Source organism: Nelusetta ayraudi, unplaced genomic scaffold, assembly GCF_046127955.1.
Source record: "Nelusetta ayraudi isolate G7.1 ecotype Tasmania unplaced genomic scaffold, CSIRO-AGI_Nayr_v1 ptg000084l, whole genome shotgun sequence".
NCBI classification, from domain to species: domain Eukaryota; kingdom Metazoa; phylum Chordata; class Actinopteri; order Tetraodontiformes; family Monacanthidae; genus Nelusetta; species Nelusetta ayraudi.
The window spans coordinates 5,166,939-5,192,405 of NW_027466134.1; the positions used below are offsets into that span (position 1 = coordinate 5,166,939).

Genomic DNA, 25,467 nt, shown 5'->3' on the forward strand with positions numbered 1-25,467 from the left:
TCTGGCGTCACAAGCCGAAGCGACGCGCTGGCAGAGACGGAGACACTCCGGCCGGTGCCCGGTGGCGAGAACCGGGCTCAATTAACGCTTTTATCGAAGACGAATGCCGTCCCTTGCCCGGGGACACGCCACCCCCACTGTAATGTAATGTGTCCGGGTAGGAGGAGTAGTGTGTGAGGGGGGGCAAACGATGGGACCGCGCTCGGTTCTCGCCGCGTCCGCCTCCGAGCGTCTCCCCGTCGGTCAGCGTCCTCCTTTCCGCCGCCCCACTTCGGATGTTGTTTGTCCGTCGTTGCATAACTCGGCGTCTTGGTGAGCCTCCCGTCGACTTTACATTGTTCGGGCCAGCCACGTCACGTACACCGGCGGAGGAGCAGCAGCAGCACCAGCGGTGGCGGTGGCGGTGGTGGGTGAGAAGTGAAGTTGAAGCAGCGGCAGCGGCGGCGACGGCGGCGGCGGAGGAGCCGCGGCAAGGCGACGCTGCTGAGGGCGGAAACATGAGCGCTCCCTCGGAGGGCTGCCAGAAGCATCTGGAAAGGATAACACAGCCGGGGATACACTCCCCCTCCACAGCACCAGAGGATAATTCACATCTCAGCCGTGTCTGCTTTATTCTGTCTTCTTCTTCTTCTTCTTCTCCACCTTTTTGTTTCCTGTGAAACGGACTCTTCGTTTCGACACTTGGCGGCGGTTTCACCCACAGCCGAATCCTTCATTAGCGGCTGATTCGAGGACCTTTCGGGAACAACAAGCTTGCTTCCTTCAACTATGCACTGAGGATGTGTGCGGCCAGATTCAGTGGCAGCCTCAATGGCTTTGCCGAGGAGGCCTCCGGCGGCGGCGGCGGCGGCGGTGCCGGTGCCGGCGGCGCCGCTTGCCCGGTGACAGCCTCCAGGATGGCGGAGTGCGGGGAGGCCGTCCTCCGCTTCCTCCACAGCATGGAGATCGGGACGGTCATGACGGTGTTCTACCACAAGAAGAGCCTGCGACCCGAGAGGAGAACCTTCCAGATACTGCAGGACACCCGGCAGATAGTGTGGAGTCGGAACCCTGACAAAGTGGAAGGAGAGGGTGAGTAGAATATTATTGCCAGGCGAGTCTGGTTCTGAGTGGGTTCTGAAATGTGACAGAGGAGCTGGAGCGGCAGCGGATGGATGGAGTGTTTTGGTGAGCCACCTCATAGGAGGGGGGGGGGGGGGGGGGGGGGGGGGAGTGTTTTAATGTCAATTGAAAATCAACAAAAGCAAAGTTAGAACAAAACCACTGCCCAGCAGTATTCGACTCTTAGCTGAAATTACTCTTAAAACACTGGAAAAACTGTTGACAGCTGTTTTATGACTCACTTCCTATTAATATCATCTCTTCAAGTTTGCCAGGCCGGATTGAAAAGCTTAACAGGCCGCATATGGCCCCCGTGCCTTAGTTTGCCCATACCTGAGCTAAGTGATCCCAGTTCAAACTCCTGGGCCTTGGGTTTGGGCCCACATGGACTCCATCTAAAACTGATGTTGTATAGTTCTGGTGGTACAAGAGGGAGCAATCAGCACAAAATGCGAAACAGAATTCACACCGTGATGATGATGATGAACACATGCACAGACTCTACAGAGACAGCAAAAAGCACAAAGACCAGGACGCAAGTCAGTAAAACACTCCACTACAACACAGAGCACTTGCAGATTGACCGCACCAGTGAGATTAAATGACCGACTGAGAATCTTTTCTTATAAAAAATGAAATCTAAAGTTTTGCGAAGAAACCAATTGCTCATCAACATTTATTTGCACAGCGCAAAACCACATCCAAAGGCGTCTCAAAGTGCTTTTTTTTTTTTTTTTTTTTTTTTATTTACAATCAGAAGAAAACAAACACAACACACTCTCAATACATCCATGTGTAAATCCAACACTATCACCACGCTTAACAGCAGCAGGCAAAGCGTCTGCAGAAAGAGCCTGAAGAATTAAATGTACATGTAAACACCATTTGATCATCCATCCGTCTTACATCTTAAGGGCTGTGTGGTACAGCCTCTTTATTTAACTGCTGCTCTTGTTAACTAAGTGTCAACTCTGTCGAGTGCACTCTTAGTGAACCTTTCGCAGGATCAAACAGATGTCGTCCAAAAAAAAAAACAACTTTTCTTTGGCGGAAGGATCGCTGAAATATCACGTTGGAGTTCACACTGATCCGTTGCCAAAACATCCTGCCCGAGTCGTTTTCGGCGACTTGGATACATGATTGAACAAAACCTCATGATTGAACCAACCTGTTTGAGGTGGAACAGCGGCGGCTCCATCCAGGGTTTGCTTGAGACAAAGACGGCAAAAGCGCCGGAAGCTTGTGAGGATGGATGGTGGCACTGGGTTTGAACCTGCCCATGAGTTCTAACACTCTGCTATATTCTGGGCCAGATCCAGTTCTGAGTAGTTAGCAACACTAGCTGCGTTTCCATGACAGTTTTTTTTTTTTTTTTTTTTTACAAAATAAAAGCCATATTTCTAAAAGTTCGACAAAGTACAATTGCGAATTGAGATAAACCGTAATCAAATTTGACCAGAATTGGGATTTGAGAGCATCAAAACCTTTATCCATATTTGAGAGTTTAGAGTGGTCGGTACGTGTGTGTGTGTGTGTGTGTGTGTGTGTGTGTGTGTGTGTGTGTGTGTGTGTGTGTGTGTGTGTGTGTGTGTGTGTGTGTGTGTGTGTGTGTGTGTGTGCAGGTATGGTTACATCCCATTATGTCACAACCCTAAACTTGAAGCAGAGTTGTTTTGACTGCCTTCCTAGCGGGCGCACGACCCCGTGACCTTTCTTCTCTCCAAGTCCGCCGACCCCTCACACAAAGCGGCGTACATGGATGGCGTGGATCACTATCCTGGCTCAGCCCTCGGCCAGCTGACTGACTGACAGACAGACAGACAGACAGACAGCCCCTGGGCTGAGGTGGCCCACAAGGCCCTCACTGCAGTGGCAGCGGTGGACTACTTTTCTACCGTCTGGGGTGTGGAGGCTTTTGTCTGCGCCCTGGATTTTGTGGCCCGGTGGACGGATTGGTTACAGTGTTTGAATGGCATTCTCAACTGGCATGATAGAGTCCCCCCCCCCCCCCCCTCTCTGTCTGCCACATGTGCTTCTATTTGGAAGAAAGACTTTGAGACTGCAGTACTGTCAGCGAGAGGACTTTTATCCGTTCCTTCAAGATAACCTGAAGCACATTTCTTCGCATTGACATGGGAGAAGAGACGAGCACGCGCAGGTGGTGTTTAGGTTGCAAACTGGTCGTTTGTCAACGCGCAGCACTTATTGGTTTAGTGTGCAGATTAGTCACAGTTTAAACAAGGAGCTTCCTTATGAGGCTCTATGTGTATGATATAGTGATATACCGTAAAACCGTCCTGTGTGTGGTGGTACAGGGATTTTGCGGTGCTTGTTGGCATCAAATCCTTTTAGCCACATAGTTTGTGACCAGTTTTTTTTTTTTTTTTATTGCGATATTTAGGCGTTGTTCAATTCTAGGGGTGATGGAAACGCAGCTACGGTTCAACATGCTAACGTTCTTCACTTGTAGTTGTGTTTGTTTCTGTGCACACTCAGGTACCTTGGCAGTTTGAAATGTTTGATTTTGTGTTTAAAATGTTGTCCTTTGTCGTTCACGTTTGCTTTGTGTAGTCACTCTCACAGCCGTCGTTATCTAGCCGAGTGATTGGTGATTGCAAGTCACGTGCAGGTGCCTCCTGTGGGAGACTCGTCGGTGTTTCCTGTTCGTAGTTTATCCATCGCCATCTCGCAGCATTAACGACACCTTCACTCATGCGAGAGGCGGAAGACTGGAGGCGGAGTTTGTGCGAAACCACCGCCTGCACAGATCAGAGTAAATACACACTTCTTTACACACACAAGCACATGCACACTTTCATAACCCACAAGTGGCCCTTCACAAACAACCCCTCCTCCCCCGTGATTCCCCCGAACAAATCCAGCAGAACATTCCAGGAACCCAGTGGGTCTCTCCTTCAGCGTATCTCCCACCGCTCTATCTCTCCTCAGCCACACACTCCGTCCCCCCTCTCCCTCCGTCTTCTTCTCCAGCTGTCCTCCCCCTGTCTCCCCCATCTGCTGCCGACAACCACACAAACACGGCCTCTCGGTTGACATGATTTCAACTCCCAACTCCCAACCTTCACTCGGTCAGTCTCACCTCGCCTTTCTTTTGACTATTTTTACCTGACGTTCTGTGCTTTTTCTTTGACTCTTCCCCTTCTTCTCCTCCTCCATAAAAATATATATATCATGGCAGATGTAGAAAACGTGCTTTAACGTCAACAGAAAGTGAACAAAAGCATTGCAACCAAATCAAGCCTCATTGTGTTTAGCTCTTTATTGAAATGACTCTTAAAACACTGAATCCATTGATAAAATACAGTGATTTTATTACTTACTTCCTTTTAATATAACTTCTTGAAGTTTGGCGTGCCGGATTAAAAAGCCTAACGGGCCACATGTGGCCCCCGGGCCATAGTCTGCCCGCCCCCCGGTCTAGACGCTTTGTTTTGTTTCGAGATGAGCACGGCGGCAAACAAACGAGGTATTGAGTCCTGGGCTGAAGGAAGTGCCGGGTTATCAGGGAGTGTCTCACTTCCCGTCCCAGATTGAAGGACTGGGCAGCGGAAAAACAAAGGCTGTGCTAATCTTAAGGAAGTCGCAGAGACACTGACCACAAGTGAAAGGGCCTGAAGAGTTGCATTCAGTCAAGCCGGTATTTAATAGCACAACTATGGTTGAGTGAGGCTGGAAAAGGTCTACGTTTGTTTCAAAAACTAGCAACACATTTGACAAACTGTCACGGAAACGCAGCCACCTGTTGGCGGCTTTGGTGAACCAGATTTCTGAGGGATTGGGATTTAAAACCAGCTCGGGGCTCAGCTGGTGTGCTACTGGTCCACCACCTGTAAACAGCCTCAATAACGTGTGCAGAAACTCTTATCTTTTTATTCCTTTTTCAAACAACTTCCCCCCCATGCAAACCCCCCCACACCCCCAACCGCTGTGCTGCAGTGGACCCGTGACGTGTGTGTGTGTGTGTGTGTGTGTGTGTGTGTGTGTGTGTGTGTGTGTGTGTGTGTGTGTGTGTGTGTGTGTGTGTGTGTGTGTGTGTGTGTGTGTGTGTGTGAACGCCACAGTGTCCCAACGTTTGTGTGTGTTTGCACAAGACATCTGCAATGTCAATAAGCCAGCGTTTCCTCCGTGGGTGTGTCCACTGCTGCAAGTGTGAAAGTAGCGTCCAGAGTTTACATCATGCCGTGTGGTCGCCCACCGCACCTCCCACTCCTGCAACCCCTCCAGCTGCAGCAGGAGGCCCCTGAGCCCTGGGCCTCTGTGTCTGGACTCAGGCTGTGAAAAAGTCAAAAAGAGACTCCAGCAAAGTTCTAAAGGTTCGCTCAAGGCTCTGTTTATGCTCAGTTTCAGTTTGGATGGAACGTGTTAATAAATGATACATAGGATCAAAGCAGGATTAGTAATTACTCGCATGCACAAACAAAACAACAACGAACAATACAAACAAATAATTTCTGTCTGAAGTCACTTTGTGATTAAACCTCATGTTCAAAGGGAATTGGAACAAGCTGTCGGTAGCTTTTCTAGTCCTACCCCCACTTTTTCCATCTGCTTTTAATATTCAGCGCAAAAAAAATACAAGAATGAAATACAAAAAAAATTCACTTTTTGACACTGACAAACCTTATGAATGGAACAAATCAATGCTGAACTTTAAGATGAGTTTCAACAGAGTGTTTTGCAGTTCAAGCAGCTTGTTTTCTTTTGGCTAACACTGACGTGCTAGCTAGCTAGTAGACGAATGTGGATGTGATAGGTGAATGTGGTGGCGCAGTAGATTCCGTTGTAATTCTATGTCATTGTGATTGTAATAATCTAAATGCATTTGGAAGACAGTCCTCCCAGTTCAACACGGTCTCTCTTTCCTTCCTTCCTTCCTTCTCCCCAGTTGACATCCGAGAGATCCGGGAGCTGCGGTTGGGAAAGGCCTCGCGTGACTTTGAGCGCTACCCGGAGGAGGCTCGTAAAGTGGACGCCTCCCACTGCTTCATCGTGGTCTACGGTCTCGAGTTTCGCCTGAAGACGCTCAGCCTGGCGGGTCAGTGTTCCCAGCGCGGCGCAGTGGCTTCTCTCAACCTCCGCCGCAGTTGTGATCTCTGGCGTTGGTTTGTGTTGGCAGTGTCTCTGCCTACAGCTCAATTAAAGCCTCCCCTTGTGTGACTCACAATTACACATTTTCTCTCAGACCCATTAGATAACCACAATGTTCACACAATCCAAAATTGTTTAAAAAATTCTCACTTGATTGATGAGCGGCACACAGTGGTGCACTGGTTAGTGGGCAGGAGGTTTTGGGTGAACGATGAATCTGAATCCTCTGAGTCACTCACTGTGAATCACGGCAACATTTCTTTTCATCGAGTGACTGACCTTTGACCTCTGCCGTCGCCTCCTTGAACCTGTGCAGCATTCAGTGAGGAGGAGGTCAACATGTGGATGACGGGTCTCAACTGGCTGGTGATGGACACGCAGAGGGCACCGGCACCCCAGCAGATAGACAGGTGTGATCAAACTCTGCACCTCACATCTAATAAATGTCGATTCTTTTTTTTTAAATTTGAAAACATGCACTTTAATGTCAGTTAAATAATGGACCAAAGTAAAGTTACCACCAAATCAGCGTCTTTCAGGCCCCAACGTATGTAGCTCTTTATTGACACGGCTTTATAAACACTGGAAAGAATGGATGAAATGCAGCTATTTTGTGACTGACTGACTAGAGGTGGGAATCACCAAGTACCCGACCATTTCATTCAATTCTGACTCAGAGGGCTATGATTCAATTAATCGCGATTAATTGAGAATTGTGATTAATCACGATTCTCAATTAATTGCGATTAATTGCAATTAATCACAATTAATCACGATTATCACGGTTCCTCCTCCACCTCCCCTGTGGGGGGTGCTCCAGGAGTATGGGGTCCGGGGCCCTCTGTTAAGGGCCGTGCGGTCCCTGTATGATCGGAGCAGGAGTCTGGTTCGCATTGCCGGCAGTAAGTCAGACTTGTTCCCAATGCGTGGACTCTGGCAAGGCTGCCCTTTGTCACCGGTTCTGTTCATCATTTTTATGGACAGAATTTCTAGGCGCAGCCAGGGGCCAGAGGGATTCTGGTTCGGGAACCACATGATTGCGTCTCTGCTGTTTGCAGATGATGTGGTCATGTTGGCTTCATCAAGCCAGGACCTCCAACGTGCGCTGGGGCGGTTTGCAGCCGAGTGTGAAGCGGCTGGGATGAGAATCAAGTCTGAGGCCATGGTTCTCGACCGGAAAAAGGTGGTTCGTCCTCTCCGGGTCGGTGGGGAGATCCTGCCTCAGGTGGAGGAGTTCAAGTATCTTGGGGTCTTGTTCACGAGTGAGGGGAGGATGGAGCGTGAGATCGACAGGCGGATCGGTGCAGCGGCTGCAGTGACGCGGTCGCTGTACCGGTCCGTCGTGGTGAAGAAGGAGCTAAGCCGAAAGGCAAGGCTCTCGATTTACCGGTCAATCTACGTTCCCACCCTCACCCATGGTCACGAGCTTTGGGTAGTAACCGAAAGAACGAGATCGCGAATACAAGCGGCCGAAATGAGTTTCCTCCGCAGGGTGGCTGGGCGTACCCTGAGGGACAGGGTGAGAAGCTCGGCCACCCGGGAGGAGCTCGGAGTAGAGCCGCTGCTCCTCCGCATCGTGAGGGGCCAGCTGAGGTGGCTCGGGCATCTGTTCCGGATGCCTCCTGGACGCCTCCCTGGGCAGGTGTTCCGGGCATGTCCCACCGCGAGGAGGCCTCGGGGAAGACCCAGGACACGCTGGAGGGACTATGTCTCCCGGCTGGCCTGGGAACGCCTTGGGGTCCCACCGGATGAGCTGGAGGAGGTGACTGGGGCCAGGGAGGTCTGGGCATCTCTGCTAAGGCTGCTGCCCCCGCGACCCGACCCCGGATAAGCGGCAGAAGAAGAAGAAGAAGAAAGAAGATCACGGTTCCTTTACCACGATACGCTGCCTTTCAATCCCGAAGGAGCCGGTTGGTTTTTCAGTCACTTTAATGCCGTGTGTGTCGGTGTCTCGTCCGATGAGTTCATTTTGGCTTGTGTGCTAGTGTGTCTAGTGTGCGTCACCTTAAATGGTCCGGTACGACGCTACAGCGCAGGTCCGGCCTTATTAAAAAAAAAAACAAAAAAAACAAACAATTTTTTAAATTTGTGAATCGCTCAATAATTGTCAATAATATTATAAATGTCATAATCACAATTAATCTAAGGACGAAATAGAATTTCTTCAAGTTTGGATGGCCCTGATTAGGAAGCCTAATGGGCCGTATGTGGCTCCCGGGCCGTAGTTTGCCCCTGCCTGCTCTAAGGTGTGCTGTGTGTGTGCAGGATATCAAAAGTGCAGTGGCAACCAGGATGAAAGCAGGTGGTGCTGGTTGAAGATGCAGCACAAATATTGATTCAGCGGCGTAAATATTGACTGCCGGCTGTGCAGGAGCGGTGTTGGCCGCTTGTGTGTGAGTGGAAACACAGACGGAGGCTCGGAACTTTCTCGCTGACGCATCGTAAACCTGCTAGGGGGAATAAAAGTGGCTCATTTTAGCTTGTTGTTGTGACAGAGAATCAAGTGAGCAGTGCTACTCTGCTCATTGCATACATTAGTTAACTGTCAAACACCTTGTGTTGCATTTTATGTGTATGAGATGTGCGAAATAAATCAGTAGTGAGCCGTGTGCACCACGCTGAGGCCATCAGTGACGTCACATTTATGCATCCATTCTAAATGAATACACCTGATAATACCCTCAATACGACACCACGGCTTGAGAATCCATAGAGAATCACACCAACACATTACATCACCTTCATGCAGTGGACCCAGTTGGGCAGAAGGTAGCTTCTGGTTCATTTAAATCCTAGTTTAGACTCCATAACCGAGGCCACTGATGCTGTCAACACTCAACAGGTCCACCAGCACTGAGCTCTGAGAGCTTCAACTCTGCTCCAAACTGCTCCAATAAACTGAGCATTGAACCCACAACCTTCTTTCTAACCACTCCAACACCATGCATCATGAAGAAGCCCCAGCTACGCACAGTGGCTGGAAGGTGAACATGCGAGTGGATTCTATTGTCTTCATATGTTCTCTGTCCACTCCTCCTCCTCCCCCCCCCTCCTCCTCCACATCCTTTCAACAGGTGGCTGAGGAAGCAGTTTCAAATCATGGACAGGAACCGTGAGGGCAGGTGGGTGACGTTTTCCAATGCCACTTGGGTGTCAAAGTCATTTTGGTCCACGGGCCACATAGAGGAAAATCTATTCCCAAGTGGGCCGGAACCATGGTAAAATCATGGTATGGTGATAATAACGTAAAAATAACAACAACTTCCAGTTGTTTTCTTTGTTTTACTTCGTCCGTGTTCTTTTCGTCTAATTTGCTTAATTGACAATTTGCACTTGATCGCAACGTAATGACACCAGGAAAAGTCGCTAGATTTGTCGCTAGTCGCTTTTGACAACAACAAAAAAAGTCGCCATGGGGAGAATAGCGACTTTTTTGGGGGGGGGGGGGAGTCGGCAAGATGGCAACACTGCTCTGCATCAGCTTTGTCTGTTTCAACAGAGACATTTTGGGGCAATGAGGGTAGCCAATAGGAGACGTTCTGGGGCAATGAGGGCAGCCAATAGGAGACGTTCTGAGGCAATGAGGACAGCCAATAGGAGACGTTCTGGGGCAATGAGGGTAGCCAATAGGAGACGTTCTGAGGCAATGAGGACAGCCAATAGGAGACGTTCTGGGGCAATGAGGGCAGCCAATAGGAGACGTTCTGAGGCAATGAGGGCAGCCAATAGGAGACGTTCTGGGGCAATGAGGGCAGCCAATAGGAGACGTTCTGGGGCAATGAGGGCAGCCAATATGAGACGTTCTGAGGCAATGAGGGCAGCCAATAGGAGACGTTCTGGGGCAATGAGGGCAGCCAATAGGAGACGTTCTGGGGCAATGAGGGCAGCCAATAGGAGACGTTCTGAGGCAATGAGGGCAGCCAATAGGAGACGAGAGTTGCTGTACTTGTACCGATTTGCTCAGCCCCAGTATTGAGTTTGTTTGCCAAGCAGAAACGATATTGTGACACCAAGTGGACACATTTAGAACAGCACTTTCTTCCATTGAAAAATTGCAGTTTTTACGTTTTGCAAAATCATTTCGCGGGCCGGAAAAAAACAGCGTGGAAAACCACCTGATGAGAGCGTCAAAACCTTCTGGCCATATTGGAGAGGTTTTTCCTAGTGGAGCTGTTTCCACCACCAGGTTTTATGGCCATATTGATGTTTTGCAGAATTCTCAGGGTGATGGAAACGCAGCTCCTGAGGTGAAAGTAGCTCCTAATCTCATCAGAGGGGTGAGGACCTTCTCCTCCACCTCCACCTCCACCCTCCCATCCCTCTCCTTCCCGTTGCACCATCATTAATGAACCCGGTGGTTCTGTTTTGGGTGGAAGCCGCTCTGGGATAAACAGCCTGCCAGCTGCTGATAAGACGCAGGAAGTGATGCGTCGGGACCGGGTGGGAGAGGGCAGCTTCCAGTCTCCTGTGAAAATAGCAACAGTTTTGGTATGAGAGAGAGAGAGAGAGAGAGAGAGAGAGAGAGAGAGACTGTTTTCCTGCTCGATCCTGCTCGACCTGTTTTATCCACTTCCTTCTCACGCTTCCTAACTGAGGAATCATCACCTGTTGTGTAAATCAGTCGACGCCACTCACTGTCCTGACAGGGAGCCCTTTCTCTTGTAAGTTCAAGCTAAAATCAAATGGAAAAAAAAGTTCTAAATACCATGAAATAGTTTGAGATATAGATGCAATCATTGTCAGGTGGAATTCTTTTTTTTTTTTTTTTTTAATTCCAAGTACCTGCATAAGAACAGCATGGAGCAGCGGATTCCGACTCTCTGAGCTCTTCCTCTGATGTTGTCATACCTCCACATGGGCTGTCCAGAGAGAACAGCTGGCAGTCTGGAGGTGCCCTGACTTTCACAAGAAAAGCATTGGTGCGTTTTATGAAATGTGATTTCTGGAGCTGAGTGTTCCCCCCCATACTACCAGTTAACGCAACATTCCATAAGGAAGCACAGCCAGAAGAGCCAAAAGAGAAGAGACACCCACGTTATTGGTAGAAAAGTAGTTTAAAGTAGTTTAAAGTAGTTTGTGACGGTATGATGGTAACAACGAGCTTTAACGGTGGCTTTTGGGAATCGCTGAGGTTGCAATAAGTGCAGCCAAGTCTTGGAATGGAAGAACTTGCAGGTGTGTGAAGGGGTGGTGGAACCCTCTGAAGCCAGACCCTGTTTCTCTGAGTACCACGGTTCCGAGCTCACCTGCTGCTCCTTCTTCTCCTGCCAGCATCACGGTGAAGGACGTGAAAGCTCTGCTGCCGCAGGTCAACTACAGAGTCCCCAACATGCGCTTTCTCAAAGACAAGCTTCAGGTCAGACACGAGGCCCCTCCCTGGATGTTGTGATGTCACTGCGTGGAGAGCCGCCACTCACATGCTCTTCTTCTTCTCCTTCTTCTTCCTCCCATTTGGAAGGAGGTGGAGGCCAGGAGCGACCTGTCGTACCTGCACTTCACGCAGCTCTGCAGAACTCTGATGTTTGACGCTCAGAAGAGTGTGAGTGGCAACTTCCTTCACTTTCACTCAATAGATTGCACAGCAAAGGTACGGAGGAGAGTTAGCGCCACGAGAAGAGGAAAGAAATATTAAGAAATGACTTTTTTTTCAAGTTTCCATCTCGAGAACAAAGTCGAAATTTTGAGATTAAATTTGAAATTTCATGATGAAAGTCGAAATCTGAGAATAAAGTTGGTATTTCAAAAATAAAGTCAACATTTCATAATTCAAGTAAAACATTTCGAGGATGGAAATTTTAAGATTAAAGTCAAAATGTGGAGAATAAAGTCGAGAGGCTGCACTCGTTTACGCCACTTTACTTTGACTTTTTTGAACAAAATTTCAATTTAAAACTCGAAATGAAATCTCCTTCCTGTAAGATTTTTTTTTTCTAATCCTCTTTTGTACAAAGGCAGAGTTTCCTAAAACAACAAAAATAACCAATAAAAATAACATTTTCACTACATGCATCTTTTTTTCAGTATTAACATAAACCTTCTAAATACGGCATGAAGTCAACACAACACTGCAACAAATGATGCATGGATTCATCCACAGAATAAATGTTATGACAAATTGTCATGAGTTCTGGTTTCCTTTTCTTTGAAAGCAGTTCCAGCCAGAGTTGCTCCACCAGCAGATTTCATCTCTAATTTACAGTGCGGTCCAAAAATATTCACCCTCTTTTCTTTTTATATATTTTTATTTTTATTTGCTCGAACTGAATTAGAGGTTATTGCCAAATAATGTTTTGCACAAAAGCACAAACTAATCAGGTAATTTAAAAGCTAACTCACTTTAGCTGTGGCATGACAGCCTGCATGCATTCAACTGGCAGCTCTCATACAAATCCCAACTAACAGCAAACACCAGCTGAGTAGTTTAAGGCTTGACCGCCCTCACTCATTCTAATACCAGTCGCTACTTAATCCACTTCCACTCTTCCTTAAGTAGTCATGACTACTACTGCTACTACTACTACTACTACTACTACTACTACTACTACTACTACATTGACACTAATCCCCTCCCCCTGTCCTCCCTGTCCCAGGCATTATCTTAAAAGATCATGAAAGTGGAAGTTTTAGAAGAAACTTCCGGTAAAAAGTCTGAATGCCAAATTCAATCCACTGAGGTCGGAAAAAAAAGTTTCTTCCTCTATTGTGATGATGATGATGATGATGATGATGATGATGATGATGATGAAATACGACGGTACCAATTTCCAAATTTTCCATAGACTTTCAAAGACCGTGTATAATTTCCTTATGACAAAAAAAAGACTCTGTGACACAGTGGTGCCAGTGATGTTGCTCATCAGATGAGGCAGACGTGAGAGGAGAGGAGAATCTCTCTCTCTCACACACACACACACACACACACACACACACACACACACACACACACACACACCTCACTCACTGTGTCCTTGCTGTTTATGCTCCACCACTTGCACCACCTGCTCCACCTGCTCCACCTGCTCCACCTGCCTGTCCCCTGCCCGGCTCCTCCCGTTCTGACCCCAGATCATTGAGCAGCTGGAGCTCTCCTTCCCCCTGCGGTGAGTCCCTCCTCCTCCTCCTACCTCAGCCCTCTCCTCTGCATATCGGCTCCGCAGACTTCACAGTCCTCGTTCCCTCCTCTTCACCTCCCCTCTTTCCATTTGTTTGTTTTATTTCATTTATTTATTCTAGGGATGCACCGATACCATAACTTGACGTGCTTGCATTTCAGTGCTCAGCCACACCTTCAAATTCTGTGGGCCGGAATAGAAAGTTTAACGGGCCACATGTAGCCCCCGGGCCATAGTTTGGCCCAAATAGACATTTGCATGCCCCATTATTGTGTCTTTTTTCTTTCGGCTCAGCTCATCATCGCTGAACCTCTCACCCGTTCACCGTCTGGCGTCTTGGAAAATGTCTTGCAGGAATGTCGACCGACCGGAGCTTTGTCAGATTTCCCTCTATGATTTCCAGAAGTTTCTACAGATGGACCAAAAGGTACGGCGTGAAAAACAGGGTTGTGTTGTTTTAAAAATGTGGCCTTTGCGTTGTTGACTTTATGACGGCTATGCCGGTTTCAGGAGTCGTGGGCCTCCGATCTGATCCGCGTCAGGGATTTCCTCATGAGCTACATGAGAAGCGGAGCGCAACCGGAGCCCATGCTGCAACTGGACGAGGCGAGACAGCCGCGCACGACAAGCCGACAAATAAAACCAACGTATATAATCTATAGGCTCATGAAAAAGTCTGACGGTGTCATTTTGTGTTTGTAGTTCCTGACTTTCCTGTTTTCCAAGGAGAATTCCATATGCGACCCCCAGCTGTCTGCTGTTGTTCCTGATGACATGAAGAGGCCGCTGTCTCAGTACTGGATCTCCTCCTCTCACAACACGTACGGCTTTGTCTTGCACACCTGCAAACACAACAACAGTGTCAAGCTGCTGTGTTGAAATGGGGGACTGAAGAGAACAGGATCGTTATCATTTTTTTTTTTGCATCCTTTCACGGTGCCTAAGATTTTCCTTCCCCCTCCTGAGCTTGAGGCTTGCCAGTGACCTACTGTGGCCAGCGAGCACAAAACTACATACCTCGTATATATACATGCATTTTTATATTAACATACATATTGGCAGTATAAAAACAGTAAGTTTTTATGTATGTATGTATGTATGTATGTATGTGTGTATGTGTGTGTGTGTGTGTGTGTGTGTGTGTGTGTGTGTAGTACACACATACATACATATACATATATACATACACACACACATATGTATATGTATATATATATATATATATATATACATATATATATATATACATACACACACAATATATATATATATATGTACAGTATATATATATATATATATATATATATATATATACATATATAAACTTAACATACTACCAATAAATATGTTAATAAAAGTGTATATGTGTGTGTGTGTGTGTGTGTGTGTGTATAAATACAGTATATATATAACTGGTGTTGCTCCCTCAGTTACCTTACAGGTGACCAGTTCTCCAGTGAATCTTCTCTGGAGGCCTACGCCCGCTGCCTGAGGATGGGCTGCCGCTGCATCGAATGTAATTTGGTCAAAACTTTTCATTGTAACTTTTACAAGAGCAACTTTTTGAACAGTCGCTCCATCTTCATTCTTTAAATCTGTGCTTTGTACTCGCAGTGGACTGCTGGGACGGGCCCGATGACCTGCCAATAATCTACCACGGCCACACTTTGACCTCCAAGATTAAATTTTTCGACGTTCTCCATACGATCAAAGAGCACGCCTTTGTTACATCTGAGTAAGATGACTTGAGCATTTATTTCCAGTGCCAGTGCAGCTTCTTACAGTGAACCTCTCACATGGGCTGCTGTGGTGTTCAAACAGGTACCCAGTCATCTTGTCCATCGAGGATCACTGCAGTGTGGTGCAACAGAGGAACATGGCCACGCATTTCAAGAAGGTGTTTGGAGATCTGCTGCTTACCAAGCCGGTTGAGGGCAGCGCAGAGGAGCTCCCGTCACCGTACCAGCTGCGGAGAAAGATCCTCATCAAGGTACACGCACATAGATGAGCCGCAGACAGGGACCAAACTGATAGTACTGAGACGACCTTCAGACAGTGGTGGGCCGTCAGGGCCGTCTAGGTCTTCTCTCCATACTTAAATAAAGTACATTTTCCAGCAAATACGATAATAAAGTTATTCTTCATAGTCTGTTCTTTCACTTCGTTTAACATTTACTTGGTTGCATTGTTTCCATTGTCGTATATATGTAGAGTTCAGGATGATTACAGCTCTCAGAAAAAAACTTTTTCAGTCTGTTTTTGGCTTTGATGCATCTGTAGCGCCTCCCACAGGCTAACAGGGGGAGTTCAAAGACACTGATTTTATTGTAACACTTTTATTCATCCCGCGTTATATATTTTTTCTCCAATGAGGAACCGGCCCACTCTGTCAAATTTTCAAACCCATTGCAAAAAAATTGGCCCACCCCTGGGTTAGAGGGAGTTTGTGGCAGTTGTCTCTGCTCAGTTTTCACTGTTCAATGCTCTAAAGATGTGACTGTGACATCACGGTTGTCTCCTGGTGTTGCAGCACAAGAAGCTGGTGGAAGGCACCCTCTACGAGGAGGTGTCCACGGCCAGCTACTCCGAGAACGACATCAGCAACTCGCTCAAAAACGGCATCCTGTACTTGGAGGACCCCGTCGACCACGTACGAGTCGCCCCCTGCTGGAGAGTCCCTTCGTCCTCGCAGCTCAGTCACTGTTAACCGACGGCCGGCGTTGGGCCTCTCGTCACCTTACAGGCATGGACGCCGCACTACTTTGTCCTGACCAGCAACAAGATCTACTACTCGGAGGAGACGTCTCACTACCAGACCGCTGATGAAGAGGAGGAGGACGAAGGAAAAGAGGCACGGCGGACTCCTGGTCCATTGGCAACCAAGCACTTGATTGATTGATTGATTGATTGATTGATTGATTACTTTTATGGTCAGAATTCCTCCTGAAATTTGTCCTGCTTCCGAGAAGCCTGTTTCTTCCCCACAAAGCAAAAAACACAACATATACAACAGCGACATAACTCTTTGATCAGACAAAGTGTAACACCAGACATGCAACGTGCTATACGAGGCAAAACATCAAAGTGGCCGTGGTGCCTCCAAGTCCCTATGGTAACACTTATTTAACTTTTTAATAGACTGGCTGAGGTATAAAAGTACGAAAACGCATTGCTGCCCCCCTAGAAAAAAAAACAGGGCTCAGTATCATTTTATAATGTGAAGCTAGCATCGCTTTTACATGATCATTTTCACGTTATTTTGTGATAATTTTCATGTTAATTTGTGAAAGTTTCATGTTATAATGTGAAAATTATTTCACACTATTTTACTATTCATTATTTCATAAAATAACATGATAGTTTTACACGTTTTTATGTGATGATTTTCACCTTATAACGTGAAACTTACTCAAAATAACATGAAAATTGTCACGAAATCACGTGATAGTTTCACGTTATTTTGCAATAATTACGTAATAATGTGACAGTTTCACGTTATGACATGATATCGAGTCCTGATTTTTTTTTTCTAGGGTGGCAGCAATGTGCTGAGTTCCTGAGTCTGTTTAACCTGACTTTGGGTCCTCTATCTCTCCTGCTGGATGGCAGTGACTGCTACTCCTCAAATAGAATATGTGTGCACTGAGAGTCCAAGTGCAATAACTTGTCGGCTGGACAGCTGATTCACCGCTGCCCTCCCCTCCCCGCTGCAGGAGTGCAACAACAACGAGCAGCACTGCGCCGAGCGCTGGTTCCACGGGAAGCTGGGCGGAGGCCGCGACGGTCGGCAGGTGGCCGAGAAGCTCCTGCAGGAATACTGCGAGGGCGGCGGCAAAGACGGCACCTTCCTGGTGCGGGAGAGCGAGACGTTCGTCGGCGACTACACCCTCTCCTTCTGGTCAGTCACACTGCTGGAGACGAGCCGTCAAACTACACAAAACGACCTACCGTTTTGTTTCTCAGTTTGATGCACAGTTGAGAGGAGTCGAGGAAGCGGTGGGGTTTGGGACGGTTGGACGGTAAAGGGTGAGTGTGGAATATTTGGGGAAGAAACGGCGACATCAAGTGGTTACATTTTTTATTGCAGCATCTTTTACTCTCCCTCTAGGGTGTAATATTTGGAGAATTTGAGTGGAAACGGTGACATCAAGTGTTTACGTTTTAGATTGCGGCTCTCTGTCGCTCACCCTCAGTCTCCCCCTCCTGAGCTGCCAGTGAACTACAGTGGCCAAACTTGGACACCTCGTCCACCTTGTTCTTTGTTGCTTTATTTAAAGACGTGAGCGTTCACCCTAATGACGAAACGCTCTGCTGTCAGGCAGCTGGATTGTCCTCACCAGGCTTCCTTAGAAATATGGCGGCGCAAGATGGCAGCTAACTGGGAGCAATGGGACCCTTATTGATCTATGGAGATTCTAATATAGAAATAATAACCGTTCTACGAGTATGAAAGTCAAATTATTTATTATGCTGCGAGTATACACTTTTATATATTTTACATTTTAAAGTGTTTTGTGTTGACTGACACTTGTGCAGGCGCTCAGGTCGGGTCCAGCACTGCAGAATTCACTCCCGCCAGGAGTCCGGCTCGACCCGCTTCTACCTGACAGACAACCTGGTGTTTGAGAGCCTGTACCGCCTCATCTGCCACTACAGAGACACGCCGCTGCGCTGCAATGAGTTTGAGATGAGGTTGGGCAACCCCGTCCCACAGCCCAACGCTCACGAGAGCAGAGAGTGAGTGACCGGAGCCCCCTGTGGGCCGTCCACCAGCGACCGGACCAGGGACCCGGACGCTATAAAGCCTTTGCTGCTTCTTCCAGGTGGTTCCACTCCAACCTGAGCCGCGTCCAGGCTGAACACATGCTGATGCGGGTCCCCAGAGACGGAGCCTTCCTGGTGCGCAAGCGCAGCGAGCCCAACTCCTACGCCATATCGTTCAGGTTTGGCTCCTCCGTCCAATCATAATGCAGCTTTTTTTTTTTTTTTTTTTTTTTTTAATTCTTTTTATTCAGCGTCACCAATATGGAACATAGATATGCATATACAGGTGTTACAATGCTTATTTTTGTATTTTGACCCTCCCCCACCCCACCCACAAGAACATGTTGGACACCAATCGACATGGAATGTATGATTAAATGAGATAAAAGCAAAAAATAAAATATAAATAGAGTAAGCAAACATTTGCCTGAGCTTGTCAAGACAGGCTGTGCACTAAAACAGATATGGTTAACATGGAATTCAATAATAAACATGCAGTACTACCCAGAACATTAGAATGTCCTGAAAAGGTTGCTGTATATCTGCAATTCAACTTAAAAGGTGAATGTGACATATTATATAAAGGAATAATATTCAAATCAATATATTTCAAGTTTTTTATTTCTTTGGATTTTGCTGATCAGGTCTTGCAGCTTAAAAAAAAAAAAAACTCAAATAATGTTCTGTGTTTGTGGTTTGAAAAGTCTGGGTCTGGTCTCAGTCTCGATACTCTCTGGTCTGGATGAGGTCTTGGTCTGGGTTGGTGCCGTCTGGACTACATCACTAGGCAGAGGCGATGACGATGATGATTCTAATGGCAGTGGTTTGTTCGTCCTCTGGTCTTTCTGTGCTCGGCCTGCAGGGCGGAGAAGAAGATCAAGCACTGCTGCATCCATCAGGAGGGCCGCCTCTTCATGCTGGGCAGCTCGGCAGACTTCGAGAGTCTGGTGGACCTCGTCAGCTACTATGAGAAACATCCTCTGTACCGCAAGATGAGACTGCGGTACCCCATCAACGAGGACACCCTGGACCGCATGGGCACAGCGGTCAGTCTCGACGCTAATATGCAACGTTTTGAATTTGATGTCCTTGTGAGGCAGTGACCCTGCAGTGACCCTGCAGTGACCCTGCAAGCAAGACCTGTTCTCATGGATAAATAAGAATATAACAGGAGGAAAACCAAGTTCATTATTTTGTGCTGCGAATATACACTTTTATTATTTTTTATATACATATATATATATATTTTATATTTTATAATGTATTAATGGCCAGTATATTAAAACTCTACCAAAATAAAAGTCATTAATTAAGCCAAATTTTACACACTGTACCTTACGGGTGTAATAGTTGGAGGTTTTGAGTGGAAACGGTGACATCAAGTGGTTACATTTTAGATTGCGGCGCTCTGTCGCTCACCTTCAGTGTCCCCCTCCTGAGCTTGCCAGTGAACTACAGTGGCCAAACCTGAATACCTTGTCTGCCTTCTTCTTCGTTGGTGTATTTGAAGACGTGAGCGGTCACCCTAATGACGAACTGCGCCGTCAGGCAGCTGGATTGTCCTCGCCAGGCTTCCTTGGAAATATGGCGGTGCAAGATGGCAGCTAACTGGGAGCACTGGGAGCCTTATTGATCTATGGAGATTCTAATATAGAAATAATAACCGAGGCAGTGAGTGCTGGAAGGACGATGAGGGCGAACAGCAACCTTTTCAATGAGTGTACATCATTGTTTGTTCTTTTACACAATAACAAGCATCACTTGAAATTGAAACCAACCTGCTGGAGTGACTCTGAAATCATCCCTTCCAATGTCCATCCACTGCTTTGTCCTAGGAGCTGGACTACGGGGCGTTGTATGAGGTCCGCACTCCTCACTTCTATGTGGAGGCCAACAAGATGCCCACAGCACGAGTAAGTCATTCAGTCTGTGCTGCTGCCACCGCTCACATCAAAGTGAATCAGCAGCAGTGGGGAACAGTTCAGTTCAGCACATCCAACAGATTGATGGTACAGCGGGTAGTGACTGTAGGTTGATATACACCCACCTGACACTTTACGTTGTTTCAATACAAATCAGTCCATTACAGGACAGATTCTCATCTTGAATGAATTTCAGGGAGTTTTTTTTCAGTCATTTTTGAATTTATAACACCAAGAGTTTTGTCATGTGTGAAGACAAAAGGCATTTTGTCAGTACTAGTGAGTAGTGATACCTAGTTGAAGTACCTAGTAAGGTATGAGGTAATAAAGCGCCCGGTGAGTGTACGCAATATACAGCAAGCGTTTCAAAAAAATATTGTTTTTTGCCTGGATGTATTTCTCATATTTCTTTTTTTTTTTAAAGAACGAGCAAAACGCTCAGATGGTGGTTTTAACCTTTGTCACTGATTGAGTCCTTCTTGCCTCTGTGTGTCTCAGTGCACCGTCAAAGCTCTGTATGACTACCGCGCCCAGCGGGAGGACGAACTCTCCTTCCCCAAACAGGCGCTCATCCTGAATGTCGACAAGCAGGAAGGCGGATGGTGAGCATCACACTTCTTCTTCTTCTGCTCCTTCTTCTTCTTCTTCTTCTTCTTCTTCTTCTTCTTCTTCTACTTCTTCTTCTTCTTCCCTGTTGTTGCTCTTGTGTCCAGGTGGCGAGGTGACTACGGAGGAAGGAGGCAGCTGTGGTTCCCTGCCAACTACGTGGTGGACGTTCCCGGCTCTCCCGTCAGAGAGCTCGACGAGGCCGTGAGTTCCATCACACATCTTCTCATCATGATCTCCCTCCAGTCATGCCAGTAACAAACTCTCTCTCTCTCTCTCTCTCTCTCCCCCTTTCTTTCTGATCAAACTGTTGCCTCAGTCCACGGAGAACAGCCCCCTCGGAACGTTCCTCAAAGGTTTGATTGACGTTACGACCTGTCAAGTGGGTGAGTAAGTCTCTTCAGCAGCTTCCTCCAAGAGCCCACATGAGAGAGATATTATTTCCCTGCTGGGGAACTTGGTCATGGGGAAAGATCAGGTTTTGAAAGTTACTATACTGTACACATACTGGAGTCAGACGTCGTGTTTTTAAAGATTGCAAAGTTACCTTGAGCGAACCACCACATCTTCACCTTGGGTTCCTCAGACCTCAGTGCTAACTTGATGCTCTGCTGCCCTGCCCCTCTATCCAGTGGTGCAAAAGGACGGGAAGAACCTGCGGCCGTACGTCTTCACCATCCACTTGCAGCAGCTGTCGTCCCACCCGGTGCAGACCCTGGATGTGGCCGCCGACAGCCTGGAGGACCTGAGCAGCTGGACCAGCAAGATCAGAGAGGCTGCTCAGAACGCCGACGCACGGGTCAGTGGAACATCCATCCATCCATCCAACCATTCATCCATCCAACAATCTGTCAGTCCATCCATCCATCCATCCATCCATCCATCCATCCATCCATCCATCCAACAATGCATCCATCCATCCATCCATCCAACAATCCATCCATCCACCCACCAACCCATCCATCCATCCATCCATCCATCCATCCATCTATCCATCTGTCCATCTTATCCAGCCATCCATCCATCCATCCATCCATCCATCCATCTGTCCATCCATCCGTCCGTCCATCCATCCATCCATCCATCCATCCATCCAACAATCCATCCATCCATCCATCCATCCAACAATCCATCCATCCATCCATCCACCCACCAACCCATCCATCCATCCATCCAGCCATCCATCCATCTTATCCAGCCATCCATCCATCCATCCATCCATCATCCATCCATCCATCCAACCATCCATCCAACCATTCTTCCATCGATCAATCCTTCCATTTTATCCATCCATCCAACCATCCATCCATCCTTCCATCCATCCATCCATCCATCCATCCAACCATCCATCCATCCACCCATCCATCCATCCATCCAACCATCCATCCATCCATCCATCCATCCATCCATCCAACCATTCTTCCATCCATCCATTCAACCACACATCCAACCATCCAACCATCTATCCAACCATCCATCCACCCAGCCATCCATCCATCCCTCCATCCATCCACCACACCCTGGACCAGTGGCCACTTCATCACAGATCCACATAGAGACAAACAACCATTCACAATTCACAATCTTGAGTTTCCATTTCACCTCACGTGCATGTTTTTGGAGTGTGGGGGGAAGCTGAGGAACCTGCAGGAACCCATGAGACACATGGAGAACATGCAAACCCCACACAGAAAGAAAGGCACCAGGCCTGGAATCACATGGAACAAACAGACAGTGAAATAATCACGTCGGTTTTTTGTTGCAGCGTGTAATCATGAGCCCGTCGAATGAATGAATGAGGTTCAACCTTCAACCACCCAGTAGCTTCTTCTTCCCATGTCTGTGACGACAGATGCAGGAGGAGAAGCAGATGGAGAGAAGGAAGAAGATCGCAGTGGAGCTGTCGGACCTGGTGGTCTACTGCAGACCCGTCCCCTTTGACGAGGACAGTCAGTAACTCTTCATTTCTCCCCTTTGTGATTGGCAGCTTGATTCACTCACCAGTTTGCTCACATTTTTTGTGACAGATAGATGGATAGATGTATTTTATTCATCCTCCTCCTCCTCCTCAGAGATCGGGACGGAACGAGCTTGCTACCGCGACATGTCGTCCTTCCCGGAGACCAAGGCGGAGAAGTTTGCCACCCGCAGCCGAGGGAAGCGGTTCCTGCAGTACAACCGCCGGCAGCTGTCCAGAGTTTACCCCCGAGGACAGCGGCTGGACTCGTCCAACTACGACCCTCTGCCCATGTGGAACTGTGGCTCCCAGCTGGTGGCGCTCAACTTCCAGACCCCAGGTGATTGCCGTGAAGCAGCTTTGCACTAGAAAGATTCATCAGACGTTGCTTTTCATAGCATTTTGCTCAGCCTCCCTCACCTCCCTCTCTCTGTGTTCCCTCTGGATGTGTCAATGTGTGTGTTTCCAGATAAACCCATGCAGCTGAACCAGGCCCTGTTCACGCTGGGCGGGGGCAGCGGCTACGTCCCCCAGCCTGACCTCATGAGGGACGATGCTTTCGACCCCTTTGAGAAGGACTCCCTGAACGTGGAGCCGATCATCATCCAGCTACAGGTGTTCAACCAGAGGCCACTCGGAGTGACTGTCCCTCCTTTGTGAGCGAGGTTGTCGTCGTCTCACCTGCAGTACTGCGTCTTCCTCTCGGTCAGGTGCTGGGCGCTCGCCACCTGCCGAAGAACGGCCGCAGCATCGTGTGTCCCTTCGTGGAGGTGGAGGTCTGCGGAGCCGAGTACGACAGCTGCAAGTGCAAGACGGACGTCGTGGGTAAGAATGCTGCAGCTGCTGCTGCTGCTGCTGCTGCTGCTGCTGCTGCTGCTGCTGCTTTGAGGTCTCCATGTGGGAATCAGTGGTGGGAATCGCTCGGTACCCAACGATTCAATACGATTCCAATTCAGAGGGTGACGATATATACATATATATGTATATATACATATATATGTACATGTATATGCATGTATATGTATATATCTGTATTTTGTGAGTTGGTGAAGATAAAAGAGAACAGAGCACATCCACCATAGGGGGGCAGCATTTCTATCCACAGACATGTTATGATGACAACCGGCCGAGTCACGTTTGTGTGCATGTGATCTTTGCAGCCGACAACGGCCTGAATCCTGTGTGGCCACAGAAGCAGTTTCTCTTTGACGTCCACAACCCCACCTTCTCTTTCCTCCGCTTCACTGTGTACGAGGAGGACATGTTCAGCGACCCCAACTTCCTGGCTCAGGCCACCTGCCCCATTCGTCTGCTGCGGACAGGTGACCACTCCGTCAGCAGCGCAGTTCTGAGGCTGCGGTGTCAGGCGGTTTCACTGCAGGGACGTGTTGATGTGTGTCCTCAGGTTACAGGAGCGTCCCTCTGAAAAACAGCTACAGTGAAGAGCTGGAGCTGGCGGCCCTTCTGGTGCACATAGAAATAGCCAATGCCAAGGTACACGCCCACTTTTGTTTGTTCAGAGTGAATGGATGAATGGTTTGTTTCCTTTAATTTTGTGCAATCAACTGACAGAAATAGACAAAAAAAACGTTACGAAACAAAATTGCACGTTATCTACACGACCAGTCAAGATGAATCGTCAAGATGAATCATCAAGATGGATCGTCAAGATGAATCGTCAAGATGAATCATTCACTCCTTGGCTGCAGGAGGAAGACGACGACAACCTCTACATGTCCATCCAGCAGCTGCGAGACCGAACCATCGAGCTGTCCAACCAGGTGTCTCTCCTGGAGCGGTCGGGTTCAGGAGACGTCAGCTACCAGCAGAGCCTGGAGGAACTGAGAGTGGCCCAGGACCAGCTGAGTGAGCTGGTGGAGGCTCGCAACCGCAGGTACCGACAAGGAGCTTCACAGAGGGAGGCGCTCGGCTCTTCCAATTGGACAAACCTTCAAATGATTATCATTGGTTAAACCGTCTTTTGTAAAGTTAAGTGTGCAATATTTGGAGATTTTGAGGAGAAACAGCGACATCAAGTGGTTGCATTTTAGATAGCAGCGCTCTTTCGCTCACCCTCCCTCTCCTGAGCTTGCCAGCGAGCTACGTTGGCCTGCGCTTATTGCTGCGAGTATACACGTTTATCAATGTCTTTATTGGCAGTATAGTAAGCTGTAACCAATATAAATATACATTCATAAATCAGGCCAAGTTTTACACATTGGACCTTTAAATATTGTGGTATTATTAAATAATCATAATATTATCATATAATAAGATTCACATTAACAAAGAAAACTTTCAGACCATTCAAATCAAATCTTTAGAGCAAAACGCACCTGGTCATCTCTCATTTAATATATTCACAAAGTAGCTAAAACATATATAAACTTACTAACAGCAGAATAATCTCTCAGTCTTATGAAACATCTCTTCAATAAGTCTTTGTTGTTTTTTCCCTCCAAGGCTGATGGATAAAAAGAGGCGAGAGAAGCTGAGGCAGCAAGTGGCAAGCAAGCGCAGTTAGTCCTCCTGGCCACCGTGGCGCTGCAGTCCATCACAAACCAGCGCGCCGGACTCGGACTCGCTCGCCAATGCCCCCTTGAGGCAAACAGGGTTAGAGGACGGCGGGATCACCAACCGCAGCGCCGCGCAATCCACACAACAAAACTGGAAAAACTAACAAAGAAAAACCTGCCCGAGGGAAAAACATTGAAGGAAGTGAAACTGAAAAGAAGAAAAGTGAAAAGAAGAAAAACCTCATGAGAACTAAGCTATAAAAACAATCACAGGCCGACTGCTGAAACGCAGTGAGAGGGAACTGATGAAACTTAAATCGCGTTAGTGCCCTGAGTTAACTCGCGATTAATCGCAAATTAAGTGCAATTTTTTTTTTGAA

The 25,467-nt window shown here is 47.6% G+C and overlaps 1 protein-coding gene across 1 annotated transcript; it reads left to right on the forward strand.

The window, feature by feature from the left end:
• Positions 1 to 762: 762 nt before the first annotated feature.
• On the forward strand, positions 763 to 25,203 carry LOC142901018 (1-phosphatidylinositol 4,5-bisphosphate phosphodiesterase gamma-1-like). The gene is made up of 32 exons (XM_076045689.1): positions 763 to 1,071; positions 6,008 to 6,157; positions 6,527 to 6,620; positions 9,285 to 9,332; positions 11,482 to 11,566; positions 11,669 to 11,749; positions 13,276 to 13,310; positions 13,677 to 13,749; positions 13,833 to 13,928; positions 14,025 to 14,143; positions 14,753 to 14,838; positions 14,937 to 15,057; positions 15,144 to 15,312; positions 15,853 to 15,972; positions 16,066 to 16,173; positions 17,036 to 17,220; positions 17,859 to 18,059; positions 18,146 to 18,265; positions 18,949 to 19,132; positions 19,922 to 19,999; positions 20,507 to 20,610; positions 20,722 to 20,818; positions 20,934 to 21,000; positions 21,247 to 21,413; positions 22,467 to 22,563; positions 22,687 to 22,911; positions 23,041 to 23,186; positions 23,282 to 23,396; positions 23,732 to 23,893; positions 23,977 to 24,065; positions 24,281 to 24,465; positions 25,035 to 25,203. Exons 1-32 carry the CDS (start codon positions 780 to 782, stop codon positions 25,093 to 25,095), a joined length of 3,960 nt encoding a protein of 1,319 aa, XP_075901804.1. The 5' UTR covers positions 763 to 779; the 3' UTR covers positions 25,096 to 25,203.
• Positions 25,204 to 25,467: the final 264 nt, after the last annotated feature.

Coding starts and splice junctions, on each gene's coding strand:
- LOC142901018 (XM_076045689.1), top strand. CDS start 780: ATGTGTGCGGCCAGATTCAGTGGCAGCCTCAATGGCTTTGCCGAGGAG. Junction 9,333..11,481: donor GACAGGAACCGTGAGGGCAG/GTGGGTGACGTT, acceptor TTCTCCTGCCAG/CATCACGGTGAAGGACGTGA. Junction 16,174..17,035: donor AGGAGGACGAAGGAAAAGAG/GCACGGCGGACT, acceptor TCCCCGCTGCAG/GAGTGCAACAACAACGAGCA.